The sequence below is a fragment of the Rhineura floridana genome, chromosome 2 (genome assembly GCF_030035675.1).
Source record: "Rhineura floridana isolate rRhiFlo1 chromosome 2, rRhiFlo1.hap2, whole genome shotgun sequence".
Taxonomy (NCBI): domain Eukaryota; kingdom Metazoa; phylum Chordata; class Lepidosauria; order Squamata; family Rhineuridae; genus Rhineura; species Rhineura floridana.
This window is the reverse complement of record NC_084481.1, coordinates 115,940,409-115,961,729: the sequence shown is the minus strand read 5'-3', so window position 1 is coordinate 115,961,729 and position 21,321 is coordinate 115,940,409. Positions and strand designations below refer to the sequence as shown.

The window sequence follows — 21,321 nt, the reverse complement described above, 5'->3', positions numbered from 1 at the left end:
ATAGTGAAGCATATTGTAGATCCCTGAGGAAAATGTTCATATAGAAACTGAAGCAAATTTGAAAAAGCCTACTGAAGTTGCTCCTTCCTTCTTCCTTTTGCCTGAACGACTCCTGTTGCATTCAACATCAGGCTTCCTACCTACCAGTTGCCAAGAAATCTAATATATTACCCAAAGGCCACAGCAATCTTCACTGATATTGACAGATGCCCTGAAGCCTCCAGAAGAAAACAAAATTAACTAAGACACTTTCAACAGTTATAAGACTCAACAGTAGCACCTTATCTGACAATTAATTTAGCAGGCCTTGTCTATTCCAAGATCTTACAATTTCTCTTTTTCTTGCTGTTCTTTCAGGATTTTATTGGTCTCCAGTGCAAACCGCTTCTGACGCATTAGTTCTTGGCGATCCATCTCACGGCGATACTCTTCCCTCTGCCTCTCCTCTTCAGTCATAAACAGCTCCTTTCCCTAAATATTATTTACATCCCTTTTAATTAAGTTTTCCTAGCAAATTTTATAGCATTCATCTCCCTAAGATTGTTTGCCAGGTAACACTTATTTACAATATTTTTTCCAAACAATTAGAATGATGATTTTTATCTACCAGATGTATAAAAAGAGTTTTGCTGTGTTTGATTGATTGGTAAGAATCTGTTCCAAATTATAAATAAATAATAAATAAGTATAGGGTTTTTTAAAAATAAAATTCAGCTATAACAAACATAAAACATGTTTCAATCTAAAAATGTGAATATAAAATATTGCAAAAATGTCAACTTTCTGGGTATTTTTGTTTTTCCTTATGATAAATGTGAAATCCAAATTATTTGTATGAAAACTAGATTTACACATCTGATTATAAATCTGTTTTAGATACATAGATACTGCATATCTTCACACTGAATGGTGTGAACACAGCATCAGAGGTGTTGTGCCTAGCTGGTGATGAGAATGGGACTGTATTTGAGGAATTAGGTTAATCACATTATTGCCCTGTTTTTTCCCTTTATTTATGTGAACAATAGATAAAAAAATATAGTTGAAAAACATTCTGAGCACAGTGGAATGTTTGATGGGAGAACTTTGCTCCAGAGAAACATGATTCATGTTATTGAAATTAATCATTTGCAGACCTGTGTACACTTGTCAGCTATGATACACATGCACTGTATTCACACATTATTGTAACAAGAAGTAAACATCTTATTTGGGTAACTGCAGAAGACCATTTACCATGGCCGGTTTTTCTTGCAGTTCCATGTGTAACAGTAAATGATAACAATGGGGTAAATATCTTGCTGTTTTCCCCCTGGAAGGATTTTAAAGTGTCTTCTGAACCTTAAAGGCTTATTTGATATTCTAAAATATTTTTACGTGCACATAATGAACAAAGTGACATGCACAACAATGTACAATCAGTTCAGATAACTTATCAGTGAACTGCTGACGTCTATAACAGATAACGTTCAGATTTCATAAACTACTTCAGCTACCTAAGCCCAAATCAACTGATATGAATCAAGATTATACTTGAATCGAGTAAGTCTCCCACCCATCCCCAGCTTTTAGTGACTCTAGAGGGTCTCTGGCCAGCATGTGTGCTTTGAGGATAAGTGTGTATTTCATCCTTTATTGCTATGTACAGTGGCTTTCTAAACTTTCACAGGGCCTTTGCTGATTACTGTGACATTAATACTTACAGCTCCAGTGACAACAGTGATAGTCAGGGTTTGACTGCTTTTCAACACCTTCACAGCCTGAAAAAAATGGCAAAGGGTGGAAAGAGGAATTATATTTACATACAGATGTTGTAAATAAGGATGGGGCAAAAGTAGTTGGACACATATCTACAGTGGCATCTGCTCCTTGGTAAAGATGTCCATCCTGTTATAATGTCAATTACAATCTCATTATAAGAGATAGCACTATTCAATAGGCAGGATGGTTACACCAATGCAGATAACTTGGTAGTCACAGCAGTACCTTGCCTCATATATTTTAAACTATATTGCACTATTTGTCGGCTAAATCCTGAAATCTGAGATCATATAAAGTTCTGAAAGTGGCTGATTTAAAAATTAGCATTGAATGTAATTTATAGTTTACTAAAATAGGATAACTTGGCTCTTTGCATTACCTCTTTGTGATCCGTGTTAGAAAAGTCTATTCCATTTACTTCTACAATCTGATCACCAACCTAAATGCAAGGAAATAAACAAAATATTTGAAGCTTTAGTGTAGTTCCCACATAGGCTGCAGTTCTCAACCACTTGCTTTGGAACAGTTAATAAGACTAGATCACTTCAGAACAACTAATTTGAAAAACAAGAGATACATTATTAGAACATTCTTAATCTTCCAAATTTTATTGAATGTATTTATTTTGCATTGATGTCTGGAAGACATTTTGTTTCCATTACAATTAGAGGATAGCCATGAGACATGATGTAAATATATATATATATTATGGGCAGTATCCAGTCCTGTCCCTTCTGCTGCCCTCTGCCCCTCCCAAATTCTGCTCCAGAGAGCTGAGGGACCCTCCATAGCAGATGAGGGATGGGGGGATTTCCCAAAATGTCCCCCCTTTTCCACTGACAGATGCCTTCTGTCAACAGAAGAAACAGCATAGGATGCCAAATCATGTAACTAGATGGGTTCATTTACAATATACTTACTTCTAAACCTACTTCTGCAGATAGAGAATGTGGTTTAACATTGCTTATGAAAATGCCTGGTTTTTGTGTAGGACCACTGGAAATGCTGGAATAAACAATGAAAACAAATTACATTCTACAATAAAGTAATATAGTAAATAATCATTTTTACAATCTTGGCATATATTTTGGCACATATTCTGTTTCCCCCTGTGTTGGTTTCAGACTGATGAGAATATATTGAATCAGATGCATAGCAAATGTGCCTCACTTAAATTCTGGATGCCACAGGATCTGAATCAACCCAGTAATGCCAACCTTTTATCACAGTCAACACTGTTACTTAGTTAAACATGGCACAGTACTTATCAGCATGCCAAAGAATGACTGTGTGACAGAAATGGGCTCATGCCTTAGTACATATGAGGATGGAATCAATGAATTTTGTGGTAAAGTGACCATGTTCTTACTTACTTCTCAGTAATGAATAATTCTTTGCCCAATAATTCAGTATAAAGAGACCCACTGTAAGTACAATGACTCAAAGGCAGAAAGGGTTGAGATATTGACCCATAATGGACAAGTGATGTTTGCAGCAACTTATCTCTGGTTTTCAGTGCAATCTTTTGTATCAACATGTTTACATTGTGATCCAGCCACGGTTAAACTCTTTTAAGTCCTATCGATTTAAATGAGAAAGTAGAGTATGTAAATTCCCTAAAATTGAAAATCAATGGGACTTAAAAGTTCTTAACTTTAGCTGGATCATATCCATTCTATTTTCCTGATGAAATAAATGATAAGAAGAAAGATTCAGCTCACCTGCATCCTATGCCCTTTGTACCAATCAAGCTAATGAAAACTTTCTTTTCTTTGTGGTTTTTCCCTCCAGATGATGCAAGCCCTGCAACACTGCTTTTACCTTCCTAAAATGAAAAATTAGGGCCATAGAGTTTCTGAAACTGCAGTCCGCTGGCTTCCATTAGCTAAAAAGGCATGTTGATTTTCCCCATCATAAAACATCTAAAATTTTAAAAAGCATCAGGAGATACAGAACAAAATCAACATATTGTTGATATGTTTATACATACTGAGCATCATCATATATATTAATAGTGAACTCATTTCTCCAAGTTCCTAAATCCAGAAGTGTTTTGGAAATATAGAGCTCATACGTTCATTTCATTTTAAGAGGCACTCAGTAAAAATGGAAAAAGTCTGTACAGTGACCAAAACACTATAATATAAAAATACGTCCAATGCAATTTTCTAAAATTCGCAACAATATGTATTTATATAAAGCTTACCCCAGGATCTGACACAAACTGGTCTACAAACTGCCATTTGAGGGGCTCATCAGGAGAACTAGAGGAACAATGGAAAGATAGCAAATAAATAAATAAAATATGGGTGCTTTAATACCCCAGTTCTTCATGACTTTGCCTTGCTGTGGAATGGTCCAGTTGTGTAAACAGTTATCTGGCTGCTACCTGTAAAGGGTTTTGGATAACCTGCATTTTGTATTGTACTTGGTCAGCTGTAAGCAATATGGGGCCCAAAAGATGGAGACAAATGTGTTATTAATTTACCTGTATGTACAGGTCAAGTAAATTTGTGTTAGCTTGATTCTGATCATAAATAATTTTAATGAAAGCACTTTAGGATCCAAATGGGTTTTTTGGGGTGGGGGTTAAACTCAGATGTAGCAAGTGGCCACAATCCAAACACAGAGTTGAATGTGCTAAACCCCAAATAAAATTGTGTCTAACTCTGTGTTGAATTGTGTTTTGTGACCACTGTACGTATCATTTTCTAGTGTATTTCTACTCATCTGACTGAAAGGATGGAATATCTTTAGTTTATAAACCATATCCACAGATATGGTTTGTGAAATGAAAATTGGGAGATAAGTCAATTTCTTGTTAGACATCCTAACAGATACTTTCAATATTTATAAAGCTATGTAGTTTTCAATTTTCAAAGTGTGACGTTTCTAAGCAGAGGAAACTGAAAGATGCAGCATACATTATTATAAGCAACCCATTTTGTATAAAATGTGCATTTAGCCAAGAGACAATTACCTTTTGACAGGTATCATGCCAACATCTGCAATGAAATAATGTTTAATGTCAGTTAATACCACAGCACCAAACTATATTTTAGCAAATTATCAAAACAATTTTCTACTCACGTCGCACTTTTATAGACACAGTTTTCTTTGTGTGAATAAGATTAATAACTTCTTCATGAGTACATGAAGAAATTGAGTATCCATTTATTCGAACGATCTCATCTCCAATCTAAGGGGAAAAAGAGAGACTGAAATAGAAATGTATATTGTGTGTTTCAGAAGAAACACACAGCTGCAAATTGACAATCCATTTGAAAGAGACTGCTTTTTCTTAAAGAAACAGAAAAAATCCTGCTGTGGAATTAAGAGAATACACTTTTAGGAATGGACAAAGAATTAACTTATTGCCTTATCTGAGCAAGACTATATTTCTTTGTTTGTTAATTTATATACCACTTGACACCCAAACATGCATTGGCTTGGATCCTAATTTACTGTGAGTGGAACTCTGCTTACTCCTGCTGTCTGGGAAGGTAGAGTTGATTTTCACTAATTTATCTTTCTGTCTGTGTCCTCCAAAAATCTTCGCCAGAGGATTAGGGGATCATCTGAATCCCATGAGAATGATGTCCTGGGGGTGTGAGAAAAGGAGGAATTGTTGAAAATTCCCCCTCCTCTTGACCTACTGCCAGCAGGGTCAGAGTCCCTTTCATTCACAGGAATCTGATTGTACACATGTACATCGCCAAATAATCAATATAGGAATCCAGTTGGTTATATAATTGGTAGCAGAAGGTGGAGAAGTTCCATACTTTCTGCAAAAACAAGACCAGAAGCAGACTGCGGTACAGATCATGAACTGGTCATATGAAAAGTCAGAGTAAAGCTAAAGAACAACAACAAAGTAATCATAATGCCAAAATAAAATTTAAAGAACATCCCAGAAGAATATAAAGATCAAATAAGGAACAGATTTGAGGCTTTAAACTTAGTTGATAGAGAACCAGAAGAACTATGGATTGAAGTCAGAGACAATATCAGGGAACAATGCAAAAAGACAATACGTCTACTTAAAAAGAGAGAAAGACCTCAATGGATGACTGAAGAAACTCTTCAAATGGTTAAAGAGAGAAGGAAAGCAAAAGCAAAAGGAGATGGAAACACGGTCAGAACCCTAAATGCAATTATACAGCGACTAGTACATAGGGACAAAGAGAACTATTACAATAGTCATTGTAAAGAAATAGAAGAGAACAACAAAAAAGGTAGAACAAGAGCCCTATTCCAAAAGATTAGAGAAATGAAAGGGAAATTTAAACCAAGAGTAGGGATGTTGAAAAATCAACAGGAGAACACTCTGACTGACCGAGATAAAATAAAAGGAAGATGGAAGCAATACACTGAAGAACTATATAGAAGAGTTGCAAGGATAACAGATTCATTCAAGGAGGAACCGTAAGATGAAGAACCAGAAATTTTAGAATGTGAGGTGAAAGCTGCAAATACTTGGAAGAAACAAATTGCTACAAGTTACTGAGACTGAATCTGTCCAAATTTTGACAAACATTTGTCAACCAATATGGAAAGTAAATCAATGGCCCACAGACTGGAAGCGTCCAGTATACATCCCAATTCCAAGGAAAGGGGATCCCAGGTAATGCAGTAATTATCGAACTATTGCCTTAATATCCCATGAAAGTAAAGTAATGCTGAAGATTCTACAACAAAGGCTCTTACCATATATGGAATGAGAAATGCCAGATGTCCAAGCTGGATTTAGAAAGGGAAGAGGTACAAGACATCATATCACAAGCATATGTTGGATAATGGAACAAACCAAGGAATTTCAGAAGAAAGTCAGCTTGTGCTTTATAGATTATCGCAAAGCCTTTCATTGCGTAGATCATGAAAAACTATGGAATGCTTTAAAAGAAATGGGGGTGCCACAGCATCTGATTGTCCTGATGCACAACCTCTACTCTGGACAAGAGGCTCCTGTAAAGACAGAATATGGAGAAACTGATTGGTTCCTGATTGGAAAAGGTGTGAGATAGGGGTGTATTTTATTACCATGTTTGTTTAATCTATATGCGGAACATATCATATGGAAAGTGGGACTGGACCAAGATGAAGGAGGTTTGAAAATTGAAGGGAGAACTATTAAGATATGCAGATGATACCATATTACTAGCAGAAACCAGTAATGATTTGATACGAATGCTGATGAAAGTTAAAGAGGAAAGCACAAAAGTAGGACTACAGCCGAATGTCAAGAAGACTAAAGTAATGACAAAAGAAGACGTATGTAACTTTAAAGGTGACAATGAGGACATTCAAGTTGTCAAGGATTATCAATACCTTGGCACAGTCCTTAACCAAAATGGAGAGAATAGTAAAGAAATCAGAAGAAGGCTAGGACTGGAGAGGGCAGCTATGAGAGAACTAGAAAAGGTCCTCAAATGCAAAGATGTATCACTGAACATTGAAGTCAGGATCATTCAGACCATGGTATTCTCGACCTCTGTGTATGGATGTGAAAGTCAGACAGTGAAAAAAGTGGAGAAGAGAAAAATAAAATCATTTGATATGTGGTGTTGGAGGAGAGCTTTGCAGATACCATGGACTCCGAAAAAGACAAATAATTGGGTGTTAGAACAAATTAAACCAGAACTATCACTAGAAGCTAAAATGATGAAACTGAGATTATCATACTTTGGACACATAATGAGAAGACATGATTGACTAGAAAAGACAATAATGCTGGGGAAAACAGAAGAGAGTGGAAAAAGTCCAAGCAAGAGATGGATTGTTTCTATAAAGGAAGCCACAGACCTGAATTTACAAGATCTGGTTTATAAAAGATGCTATTGGAGTCGCTGATTAATGGGGTCGCCATAAGTCGACATTGACAAGAAGACACATAACAACAACAAAATATCAAAAGAATGAGCAGTGTGAATGGTGCAAAGACTAAATTACATGGTAAACATCTTACGAAGACGTCAAGATTTTATGACACTTTAGAAACAAACTTTGTAGGTCACCTAAGTAACCAGGTAAATATATATCTTGAGTACAGCTAGAACATTTGTTTTGTACAGAGTGAAGCCAAAATGGGACCAGATGTTTCGAACATATAAAACCAATTCTGGCCCGCTTGCATTGGCTGCCTGTATGTTTCCGAACTCGATTCAAGGTGCTGGTTTTAACCTATAAAGCCTTGCATGGCTTAGGACTACAATACCTGATGGAATGCCTCTCCCGACACGAACCCACCCTTACACTATGCTCAACATCCAAGGCCCTCCTCTGGGTGCTTACTCCGAGGGAAGCTGGGAGTCTGGCAACAAGGGAGAGGACCTTCTCAGTGGTGGCCCCCAAATTATGGAATGATCTCCATGATGAGGTGTGCCTGGCACCAACACAGTTCTTTTCTGCACCAGGCGAAGACTTTCCTCTTCTCCCAGACATTTTAGCATGTGTTTTTAAATTTGTTTTTAAAAATGTGTTTTTAAATTTGTATATTTGTATTTAATGTTTTTAATTGTTGTAAACCGCCCAGAAAGCTTCGGCTATGGGGCGGTATACAAGTGCAATAAATAAATTTAAAAAAAACAATGCAACAGATAGCAGTAAATGTGTCATTGTGCTATGCAGTGTACTAATGCATACAGAGAATCCAATCAAATGAGCACAAGATCCAGTCCTAACTAGCAGCCACTGGTGATGAATAGACATAGCAAGGCAAATAATATAGAGAAACACATAGAGAAACAATTACATTCTGTAGTGAGCTAGCTATTCCCAAGATTTGTTGAGACCAAAGTCTTTAAGTCCATCTTTAAGACGTGTTTTTGCTTTAACAGATTAACACTATGGCCCTTCCAGATCTTGTGAAGAGTTTGTTTTTACAATTTTGTTACATAAGTAGCAACCACTGACTATGTTCATTTTATTCAGTTGAATTCCAAATTCAATTAATTCCCTTTGTAGTCCATTACAAGCTCATAATAATGATATTCTTTCCATCTGATGGGATAGAAAAGCTAGTATGATCATGCTAAAGTGAACTGCAAGAACAATGCATTCTTTCAGTGGACTGCCACTCAATTTTGGTTTACAGCACTTGCTGTTATTGTTACATGTCACTTGTCTTACTCACATAATGAGTCAAATGTAATTTAATTCAATCCTGAAATAACTGATTTCAGACCATATTTTCCAGCCAAGGAAATCACACACTGAACAGATGTTAGTTGATACAGTTAATCACTGCCACAAACACATAGAACCTGACCTTTGGTGTGGATAAGTATTTCAAAAATTCAGTGCCAATGGCTCATTTAATCAAGCACCACCACTGTACCCTACCAATGTGGCATTAAAGCCCTGATCTATGATTGCTCTGGGCCCCACTAATGCTTCCTCAAACATTGCTCATCACAGCAGTGTCACTTCTGTTTGAAATTCTGTGTCACTCATCTACTGGATTGCTATAGCAAAGCATATATTTGCATTTGCTAGGACTAAGCTGAATCTACACGAATTGAATCCAGATCCCATCAGTGGAGGTACACTCTGCATCACAGATCTAATTTGGCCCAATGCAAGTCTTTCCTAGGGCTGCCCTTACAACTCTGATCTACATGATTGTGTCTGAAAATCTATTTAAAACATTGTCAGTACTTCAAAAGACTAATTCAGTTTTTTAAAAGTTTAAATGTTCATGCAAGTATCAAAATGCCTGAAAATTGCAGCTGTTGGGGCCATACCATTAACAGACATTATTTGGGTGATATGGCATGGTATCCTATGTTATGGTTAGTTTTGGCTTCACCATATCATATGACCTAAATAACACAATTTTCAGGCATTTTGGAGCTTGAGTGAACATGGAAAGCCCTTAACACAGCATGCTAAATTGAAAGGCATTTTAAAAATTGAATTTGATTACATTTTAAGAAAACTATATATACAATTTCCTGATCAGGCAAACTTGAACTTGAAAAAGAGAAACTCAATGTAAAAGGAAGACATATCATGAGAAGAAATCCCACACCATTTAGAAGGGTAAGAGTTATGTCTATTAAGTGGCTAATTTATTAAGTGAAAAAAAGTAAAATAAATCTACCAAAGGGAACTGACGACTTATCTGAAAAAGTCCCACATTTCTTTTGCTGATTTTGAATTCTCCCTTCCGCAACAGAACCCATAACTGAGGGGCTGATTTCATACCACATCGGCAAAGAAAAATGCATCACCTAATGAAATTATGACATCAGGTGACTGACGGATGGTCAGGTCCCACCCACCTGTCAAAATGGCCCATAGGCATTGGGGGAGCCTAAGGATCCAGTACACTAGCTGAAAATGGTTCCTCACCCCTGCAGTACACACTACTGTGGTGAGGCAACATAGTGTTTTATACAGTAGCAGATTGCAGTGTGTGTGTGATGCTCACCTGACCTACACCTAGGAAAAAAGAAATCAAATGCACAGTTATAAGATGGGGGATACTTGGCTCAGAATACTTCATGCGAGAAGGATCCTGGAATTGTTGTTGATCACAAGCTGAATATGAGTTAAGAGTGCAATGTGGCTGAAAAAAGACAAATGCTATTTTAGGCTGCATTAACAGAAGTACAGTTTCTAAATCACATGAGGTACTAATTCCTCTCTATTCGGCACTGGTTAAGACTCATCTTGAGTACTGCATCCATTTCTGGACACTGCACTTTAAGAAGGATGCAGACAAACTGGAACAGGTTCAGAGGAGGGCGAGGATGATCAGGGGACTGGAAACAAAGCCCTATGAGAAGAGACTGAAAGAACTGGGCATGTTTAGCTTTGAGAAGAGAAGACTGAGGGGAGATATGATAGACTCTTCAAGTACTTGAAAGGTTGCGACATAGAGGAGGGCCAGGATCTCTTCTCAATCATCTCAGAGTGCAGGACATGGAATATTGGGCTCAAGTTACAAGAAGCCAGATTTCAACTGACATCAGGAAAACCTTAACTGTTAGAGCGGTACGACAACGGAACCAATTACCTAGGGAGGTGGTGAGCTCTCCAACACTGGAGGCATTCAAGAAGCAGCTGGATACTCACCTGTCAGGTATGCTTTAATTTGGATTTCTCCATTAAGCAGGGAGTTGGACTTGGTGGCCTTATAGGCCCCTTCCAACTCTACTATCCTCTGGTTCTATGACCTTTGGTTGCCTGTATCACTGCTGCATACCAGAACAGAGAGGGGGAGGAGCATGGTGGAGCTCGGTTTGACACAGTGCAAACTCACCAGTGGGGCCAATCTGGTGCTATCGCCACTCTGTTTACACCACGACAACACCACTGTATTGCCCTCCCCCTTTGTTATGGAGCAGTGACTTGGATGACTGGAGGTCAGGTGAGCACCAGCTCCCCACCTTATCATCCGCTACTGGTTTTATAGATGCACCAGGCAAAAATTCTTAGATAACACAGTGCATTTTATGGATGCATGAGACAAAAATTCTTAGCTGGGTATGTAGCAAGTGTTTGGTAAAGCTGCTCCTGTAAAATTTCTGCCTGGACATTCAAATAGATAGAACACAAATCAATAGAACACAAGAGGAATTAAGGGAGCAACACAAAGTACAGGAAGAAAGTGACAAGGAAGAACAGGACTGCAACAGCAACAAATCCCCATGGAGGACTGTCACTGTAAGGGCAAGGAAAAACAGGAGGGATTCAGAACTGATGCAACTAACAAATCGCTTTCAGTGTCTCTCGGCAGACAGCACCTCTGAAGAGCCTCAACAAACTCACCTGCATCAAGAGACACTGGCTGCAAAGGAAGACTCCACACCCCGGAAGAAGGAAGCTCATGCAACCACCGCTCGTGGCAAAAAGAGGAGGGTGCTGGTGGTTGGAGACTCGTTGGTCAGGGGGGTGGAGGCACCGGTATGCCAGCCGGACAAAATGAATCGGGAAGTCTGTTGTCTCCCTGGGGCACGCATCCGGGACGTCGCTGACAACCTGCCAAGGCTCATTGGGAAACAAGATAGGTACCCCTTTCTCCTCATCCATGTGGGCACGAACGACACGGCCAGAAACACCTTGGAACAGATCACCTCAGACTACGAGGCTCTGGGTAGGAAGGTCAAGCATTTGGGGGCGCAGGTGGTCTTCTCATCAATTCTTCCTGTGAAGGATAGAGGACTACAAAGGGAAAGGAAAATACTGCAGGTCAATGACTGGTTACACAGATGGTGTCGACGGGAGAGGTTTGGATTCTGGGACCATGGTCTAAGCTTCTTGGAGGGGAGACTGTTGGCAAGAGATGGGCTGCACCTCACGAGGACTGGGAAGAATCTCTTTGGCAGAAGTATGGCAAAACTCATCAAGAGGGCTTTAAACTAAAGCCTCTGGGGGATGGAGATGATAGCTTAAAGACCAATCCAAAGACAGCGGGTTGTAAACGCAAGGATTTGAAGGGTACAGGAGACACTGGGAGAGAGAAAGGGATGCACGGCAAAGCTCACGGTATATTAACGGAGGAATCCAATCGGGACAAAAGAGACTTCTGGTGTCTATATACCAACGCGCGGAGCTTGGGAAACAAGCAAGGGGAGCTTGAAGTCTTAGTGCATCAAGGCAAATATGACTTCATAGGGATAACAGAAACTTGGTGGGATGACTCCCATGATTGGAATATAGCCATTCAAGGATATAAACTCTACAGAAAGAATAGAAGCAACAGAAAAGGAGGGGGAGTAGCATTATACGTCAAAGACAAATACACCTCTATGGAAATCCAAGAGAGCGAACAAAGTGGTCCGATAGAGACCAATTGGGTAAAAATAAATGGAGAAACAAATAAAAGCGACATGGTAGTAGGTGTCTACTACAGACCCCCTGGCCAAGAAGAGGTGGTAGACGAGCCCTTTCTCAAACAGATCTCTGAAATCTCAAGGAGGCAAGAAGTAGTAGTGATGGGGGACTTCAATTACCCGGATATCTGCTGGGAGACAAACTCTGCGAAGCACAAAGCCTCCAACAAATTCCTGATGGGCCTTGCTGATAATTTCCTCTTTCAAAAAGTAGAAGAAGGAACAAGGGGATCGGCAATCCTGGACCTGATCTTAACTAACACGGACGAATTGGTCACGGGAATTAAAGCGGTCGGTACCTTGGGGGAAAGTGACCACGTAATGCTGGAATTTGGGATTCTGGGGAAAGCCAAAGAAGAATATAGTCAAACATGGACCTTGGATTTCAGGAAAGCCGATTTTAGCAAGCTCAGGGAAATGATGGGTAGGATCCTGTGGCTAGATAGACTAAAGAAAAAAGGAGCCCAAGAAGCGTGGGAGTTCATGAAGAACGTATTACAAAAAGTGCAATCGCAAACAATTCCAAAGAGGAAGAAAAATGGAAGACATCGGAAAAAGCCAATGTGGCTACACGGAAGACTGGTGGAGGAGGTAAAAGTAAAAAAGAGCATGTATAAAGAATGGAAGGAAGGACGCATCACCAAGGAAGAGTACCAACGAGCGGCTCGGGCTTGCAGGAATAGCGTAAGGAAAGCTAAAACCCAGAATGAGCTGAGGCTGGCGAGGGAAGCGAGGAACAACAAAAAGGGGGTTTTCAGATATGTTCGAAACAAGAGAAAGACCAAGGAAACGGTGGGAATGCTGCTCAATGAGGATGGCAAAATGTTGACAGATAACGAGGAAAAAGCAGAACTGCTCAACACCTATTTTCCCTCCGTTTTCTCCCAAAAAGGGAACAGTGTGCAACCTTGCATCGGTAGCAATCTCAGTAAGGGGTCGGGACTGCAGTTCGAGATTGATAAGGAGATAGTCAGGAAATACCTAGTTAACCTAAATGAGTTCAAATCTCCAGGGCCTGATGAACTGCATCCCAGAGTATTGAAGGAACTTGCGGATGTACTCTCGGAACCTCTTGCCATCATCTTTGAGAAATCCTGGAGAACGGGAGAGGTGCCGGAGGATTGGAGACGGGCAAACGTCGTCCCGCTCTTTAAAAAGGGTAAAAAAGAAGATCCGGGGAATTACAGGCTGGTCAGTCTGACTTCAATACCGGGAAAGATATTAGAACGGATAATAAAAGAGTCCATTGGCAACTATCTAGATGACAATGCTGTGATTAGAAGGAGCCAGCATGGGTTTGTCAAGAAAAAATCCTGTCAAACTAATCTCATCTCTTTTTTTGATCAGGTCACTAGCTTAGTAGATGGTGCAAATGCTGTAGATGTCATCTATCTAGATTCAGCAAGGCGTTTGACAAAGTCCCCCACGACCTTTTGATTAGCAAACTAGTCAAATGCGGACTACATGGAAATACTGTCAGGTGGATTCACAACTGGTTGGAAAACCGTACTCAAAGAGTGGTCGTCGGTGGCTCTGCTTCGGACTGGAAGGAGGTCTTGAGTGGAGTGCCACAGGGTTCTGTCCTGGGGCCAATACTCTTCAACATTTTTATCAATGACTTAGATGATGGGGTGGAGGGAAGCCTTATGAAGTTTGCCGATGATACGAAACTGGGAGGGATAGCTAACACAATGGAAGACAGGAATAAAATCCAAAGGGACCGGGATAGACTAGAAAATTGGGCTGAAATTAATAAAATGACATTCAATAAAGACAAATGCAGGATTCTGCATTTAGGCCACAAAAACAAAATGCACGGGTACAGGATGGGAAATACCCGGCTTAGCAGTAGTGCGTGTGAGAAGGACCTTGGAATTGTAGTGGATCGCAAGTTGAACATGACCCAGCAGTGTGATGCTGCGGCAAAAAAGGCAAACATGGTTTTGGGCTGCATAAACAGAGCTATAGTTTCCAGGTCGAGGGAAGTAATAGTCCCACTATATTCTGCATTGGTCAGGCCTCATCTGGAATACTGCGTTCAGTTCTGGGCGTCTCATTTTAAGAAAGATATAGGCAAGTTAGAGCGGGTTCAGAAGAGGGCGACGAGGATGATAGCCAGTATGGAGAACAAGTCTTATGAGGAAAAGTTGAAGGAACTTGGCATGTTCAGTCTGGTGAAGAGAAGGCTGAGGGGTGACACGATTGCACTCTTTAAGTACCTGAAGGGCTGTCAAATAGAGAGGGTACAGATTTGTTCTCTGCTGCCCCAGAGGGTAGGACTAGGTCTAATGGTTTTAAGTTGCAGGAGCGTAGATTCAGATTGGACATTAGAAGAAACTTCTTGACAGTAAGGGCGGTTCGGCAATGGAACCGACTGCCTAGGGAGGTGGTGGGATCCCCTTCGCTGGATGTCTTCAAGCAGAGGCTGGACAGCTATCTGCGGGAGATGCTCTAGCTGTGGATTTCCTGCTGTGAGCAGGGGGTTGGACTCAATGGCCTACAAGGCCCCTTCCAACTCTATGATTCTATGATTCTATGAAATGTTGCTGTGATGAAGGAATATACAGTAGGGCCCCATTCATACAGCGGGTTACGTTCCGGACCCCCGCTGTAAAGCAAAAACCGCTGTAAAGCGGATCTCATTGAATAGAATGGTGCGTGATGCCCGAAAACTGTCTTAAAAGCAGAACAAGCTCCATATGAGTGGGGCTTTAGTCTAATTGTATCTAATTGAGACTGCTGCATTAGTGAAGCACTGTAAAGCGAAGCGCTGTAAAGTGGGGCCCTACTGTAGTGTGCTTTTATGGATACGTTAGGCATAAATTCATAACTGTGCATGCAGCTAGTATTTGAGGAAGCTGAACTGGAGAATTTCTGCCTGGACATACACCACACATTGCTGTGGTGAGGGAACATAGTGTGTTTTATGGATGCATCAGACGGAAATTCTTAGCTGTTTACATACCAAGTGCTTCCAGAAGCTGCAGCTGTAGAATGACAGGTTTCCTGTTAAATACAGGCATTAGCTGTTGAGGTATTCTGACAGCTCCCAATTTTAGGAAGAATTTGCTAATTCAGAGGGTCTAAATAAAGCGGGTCTTTTATATTTTTCCTCCCCACTCCCACTGCATGCCTCTCAAACTGTTTTTACTCGTCCCCTGTAATTTATCCTATATTTCTCCTTCCACGCAACTTGCAGAATATGCCCTCCCTCCAAAGTGCCACTTTCTCTTATTCCTCCTACAGTATTACGTTCACTTCAGTTTACTATTTTTTAAAAATTACCTTTTTCTAATTTCTGGCCCTTTTTCCACAGAGAAGGAAGACCACTCTACCCTGTCCCGTCCCATCCCCCAAACCTTTCTGACTCAGCCTCCTTTACTCCCCATGCAGGGAGTTGGTGGTTCTGGTATTGGCTCCCACAGCTCAGCAAAGGGGTTCCATTCAGCCCCTCCCTGCTCCACTTCACCATCCCAGATTTGTACGGAGAGCATCATTATGCATTCCCATTGATTAACATTGGCCAAAAATGCCTTTTTAATACAAACTACAAACATACCACACTACTATCAGACAAAAGCACATACTAGATGTTCTCCTCTAATTCATTAATTAATTAATTAATTAATTAATTCATTAATTCATTAATTAATTCATTAATTCATTAATTAATTAATTCATTAATTAATTAATTAATTAATTAATTAATTCATTAATTATCCTGCTCTTCCTCCCAGTAGGAGCCCAGGGAGGCATTGACTTAATCCTGGACTTGACACAACAGTCCATGTCCCCAAAAATGCAGTACAAATGAAGATATCTTTCTGGAAAAATGACCCCAGCAAAATCTGTGGAAGTAAAGGGCATACCACCTGCCAGTTTCAAAAAGTCAACCATCAAACGTTTAATTCATTAAAAATAAGCCATTTTCATCCTTTCTATCCCATACTTGCCACAGACCATTCTCAAACGTACATCTCTTATACTGCCAAGTTTCAACTCAGTCCACTGAAATATTTTTTAACTATAAGCCATAGTACTACTGCCCCCCGATTTCTCAATATAATGCCAGAATACAATTCAGCTGACTAGTTCTTAACATAGGGCCACAGCTGGGGTCCTATCAGCTTATCCATGCAGATCAGCAAAGAGATGAATTATTGCCCCCTCTCTGCTCATTAAATGATTGGTCTGATGACTAGGTGAAGGATACACACACAGGGTCTCTTTTATTTTTATTTCTACTGCTGCCAAAATCAGTGAGGTCTTGGGGACTGGAAAATTTTGTTTGGAGGTCTGGATCAGCCCCTCCCAGGGGGCTAGGCACCCCCATGAAGATGAAAGATGTACAAAGGAGCAACAAGACAAAGCGAAAAGCAGCAATCACCACAGATGCATTGCAGCATAGTTGGGCATCAATCCCACCGGCCGCCATAGGACTTCTATGCCTTAATGGCTGCATAACGTATAGCAAATTTAGCAGATCTATCTCCTTGTCATTGCCCATTATTTCATTCATACAATATAGCTGTTAATGGCACAAGAATTCTGCCAAGATAACATGCAACAAAGCCACAGTGAAAATATTACAGTTTAGATTAAAAGTACTTCTTGCAGGTCATGCAGAAAGAACGGGGAAAAATACCATTATCTCCATAAATACGCTGGCTCCCCCTACTGAGCAAATTTAAAAAAATGTACAATTCCTTATTGCTAAGGGAGGAGTCCCCCTCTAGGATGCACACCTTAAAGGGGTGAGGGGGTTTGAGAGTGTTGAAGAAGCTGACAGCAATGCCATCAGGAGGCTAGACCAAGAAGCTAGACTCCTAGAAGGGACACCCAAGGCAGAACGGTCAAAGCTGAGACACCAGACTAAGGTGCATCCACACTCAGAGGAAGGCAATGGTAAACTTCCTCTGAATACTTCTTACCACGAAAATCCTATAAACAGAGTACCCAAACTGCAACACGAGATAGTGCTGGAAAATGAGACCCCAGGTCAGATGGCACTCAATGAGCTACCGAGGAAGAACAAAGGACAAGTACGAGTAGCGCTGTGACTAATGACACAGCTGGGTCAAAGCCGAATGGAAGCCCAGAGGCTGATGCACACAGATGCAAAAGGAGAGTCCGGAGTTGTACGATGCACACAACAGGAACATGCAAAGGGGGGAAGCATGAACCAGGGAAAGTAAGAAACTGTCAAGCAAGAAATGGAACGTATCAACATTACAATACTTGGTGTGAGGGAATTAAAATGGACAGGAATGGGACATTTTCAATCAGGCAACTACAAAATATTTTATTCAGGAAATGCGGAACTAAGAAGAAATGGGGTTGCTTTAATGTGAGAAGTAATGTAGTAATAGCAACTAGGAGCTATAACACAAGGTCTGAGTGAGATATATAAATGAGATTAAATGGGAAACCTATTAACAGCCATCATCCAAGTCTATGCTACAATGGCAAACATAGAAGAAGAGGAATTGGAAAGATTTAGAAGTACAGGAAGAAACTGATCACACCCCAAAATAACATGTGCTGATAATCATGGGGGACTGGAATGCAAAACTAGGAAACAAAGAAGAACTAGGAATTGTGGGGAAATGGGGCTTAGGAGATAGAAAGAAGCAGGATAAAGACTTATTGAATTCTGTGTAGCCAATAATTTATTTCCTGCAAACACATTTTTGAGCAACCAAAAAGACGACTGTACACATGGACATCACCAGATGGTCAATATAGGAATTTATGTAATTGGTAGCAGAAGAAGGAGAAGTTCCATACTTACTGCGAAAACAAGACCAGAAGCAGACTGCTGTACAGATCATGAACTGGTCATATAAAAAATCAGAGTAAAGCTAAAGAACAACAACAAAGTAATCATAATGCCAAAATAAAATTTAAAGAACATCCCAGAAGAATATAAAGATCAAATAAGGAACAGATTTGAGGCCTCATAGGGTTGCCATAAGTCATAATCAACTTGAAGGCATATAACAACAACAAGGGAGGAGAATGTATTATCCATTCCTGAATCCTTTTTTTCCAGCACAAATCAGTACTAAGGATGCTCTGAATTTTCACCCATAGCAATTTTCCGCATGAAGAATGGGCTTCAGGTGGCAAAAAGTTTAGTAAAGCTTCCCTTTTGCTTATCTTTTCTGCTTGTTCACAGTGTGTGCACAAATGTTTATTTCCTTAAGGGCCATTTTATCCAAACCAAGGGTGTAGTTGTCCTGGGTCACAGGGGCTCGTAGACCTGTTACTGTTTTGGGAACAGGGTCCCAGCCAGGTTCCCATGTATGAGCCTATTATTATTATTATTATTATTACTACTACTACTACATTTGTATACCGCCCCATAGCCGAAGCTCTCTGGGCAGTTTACAACAATCAAAAACATTAAAAACAAATATACAAATATACAAATTTAGAAACTTAAAAAAAAACAATTTAAAAACACATGCTAAAATGCCTGGGAGAAGAGGAGAGTCTTGACCTGGCGCCGAAAATATAACAGTGTTGTATGAACAATGTCCATAACTAGTATGAAAAGGGAGCGTGTTAGCCACTGAGAAAAGTCTTTGTCCTTTTGTGCTGATTGGAGCCAATTACAGTAAAAGGAGGTGTCAGCCACTGAGGAGACTCTTCTCAGTAGCTAACTCATAGCCTCCCTTTCATGCTGGTTGCCTCCTAGGGATGTCTGTTGTAATGGAGTGCAGTATCGCAAGATGACAGGGAAAGCAAGGGAGATGAGGGAAAGTGGAAAAGGGAGTGTGGCTGCAATGGGAGTGTGGTGCAACTGTCGTGAAGGGACCCTGCACTTCTGAATTTGCTGCTAAGCTACTGATCAAAACAGGGGTTCTTTCTGAGGTGATCACATTTAACCAGGTATCATGCAGGCACATCATGTTACACATCCAAATCAGGTTGGCTATGGAATTATATCACTATGCCAAAGCAGAATGAAGGCATAGATCATTACCTTCTCTGAATATTCATGCAAAATGTTTTCTTCAGCAACTACCCCAGCAGTATAGTAGCCTCCATTGCTTCAGCTCCCGTGGGCCCTCTTTGCCCTCTCTGTTGAATTGCAGCAGCAGCTGCTGACATCCTGCTCATTTCTGATGCTACTGGGCTTTGGGCTGGGGAAGGCAGCAACAACACTCTCAAAATTGAGCTTAGCAGGGGCCATGCGGACAGGTCAGTGCTTGCCATGGTCCATCCGTCCGTCCATCCATCCATCTATCCATCCGTCCATCCACCCACCCACCCACCCACCCATCCATAAAACCTTGGACAGAGCTTGGAAGTAACTCGTTAGAAATAACGAGTTACTTTTAATTAGTTACTTTTTTGGGTAACGAGTGGGTAACTTAGTTACATTTTACTTGTAACAGAACGAGTGGTAATTTTATTACTTTTCAACTGTAACTATAACTTTCCGGCGTTACATTTGGACGTTACTGGGAGGGGGGGACAGGAAGTCTACTCCTGTGATTGGTGAGCAAAAGACATGTGCCTCACACTAGGCTTCTGCGCACTGTTGCTCTTCCCTCGTGCTCTGTGTTAGGAGGCACGAGGGAGGAAGTGGAGAGCCAGACCGTGCTGGAGGGCAAGGCAGAAGCAGAAAGCAGAAGCAGAATGGAGGTGAAGAGCTGAGGTGTGTGACGATGGTGTGTGTGCGTGCGTGCCCCCACTGCTCGTTCTGCTGCCTTCCTTCCCGCCTGCCACCTCCTCTCCCCGCCTGCTTGTCGGTGGCTCCCCCCCCCCTGCTGCTGCTTCCCACACTCAACCTTTCTAAGGGAACATTTTCAGGCAAGCACCATGTCGATCGCAGTAGTTGAATCTTGAACAAAATGCATGTTCTTGTCAATTGCAAAGTGAAACTGACGAAAATGTAAGATCGCCTCTCCTGGAGGTCTCCCCGGGCTCATTCCTGGGCGGCGCGGCTAACAGGAAAGGGGCAGGCGAGACTCTGCGTTTTGGTCTCTCCTGCAAGAAACATGCAGCTGATGGGATTATTTCTGGGGCGAGAGAGGTGCAAGGGGTCAGCTTTGAGTTGGGGGCTGATCAAGATAAGTGGCTTAGGAAACGGGCACAGGCTCCCCTTCTAGGAGTAAGCTGATGAGGATGGGAGGCAGCTTCTGGGTGCAGGAATTGGTGGGAGTCCCCTTCGTGCACACAGTCCATGAGTTGCCTGCCTATAGGGTGGTATTCAACAAAATCCTTGGGCCAGCAGAACAACTCCAACTAGTGCAAGGGGATTTCCCCGTCCTCTCCTCCACATGTGCTTCATAACAACCCCAGATCTGCTCTGGAGGGTGGGGGAAATCTCAGAACAAATTTAGGGAGTGCATGGGAGAGAAGGAGTAAACGTTCTGTTGTGCAAGTAAAAGTCCTTGTGCTGACAAAATGCTTGTGATAGTGCTACATTGAGTACAGCCCATAGTATAGTTTTCAAAGAATATTAGCAGCTTTAGCTTTTTAAGTAGAGATAAATGCCCTGCCACTAGCAGAAATAACCATTAAAAGGTTTTGATCAGTGGATAAAAGTAATCACTCATCAGTTTTTGTGATGGAATTTTAGAGTTCAAAGACCAAAACTCAATTATAGTCCATTTGCTTATATTCACTCTTATACATTCCACCAAAACTAATAAACTATGAGGTTTCTTGGCTGGAAGAAGGGAAATATTGGTGCAAGAAATTAATGCTG

At 40.8% G+C, this 21,321-nt stretch overlaps 1 protein-coding gene across 1 annotated transcript in view; it reads right to left on the bottom strand.

The window, feature by feature from the left end:
- The window catches only part of USH1C (USH1 protein network component harmonin), a 120,892-nt gene that overhangs the window by 58,240 nt on the left and 41,331 nt on the right, over positions 1–21,321 (bottom strand). Inside the window, 8 exon segments of the mRNA XM_061610247.1 lie at positions 329–471; positions 1,704–1,760; positions 2,141–2,200; positions 2,682–2,766; positions 3,483–3,586; positions 3,968–4,025; positions 4,742–4,766; positions 4,852–4,960. Coding sequence (XP_061466231.1) covers positions 329–471; positions 1,704–1,760; positions 2,141–2,200; positions 2,682–2,766; positions 3,483–3,586; positions 3,968–4,025; positions 4,742–4,766; positions 4,852–4,960 — 641 coding nt within the window.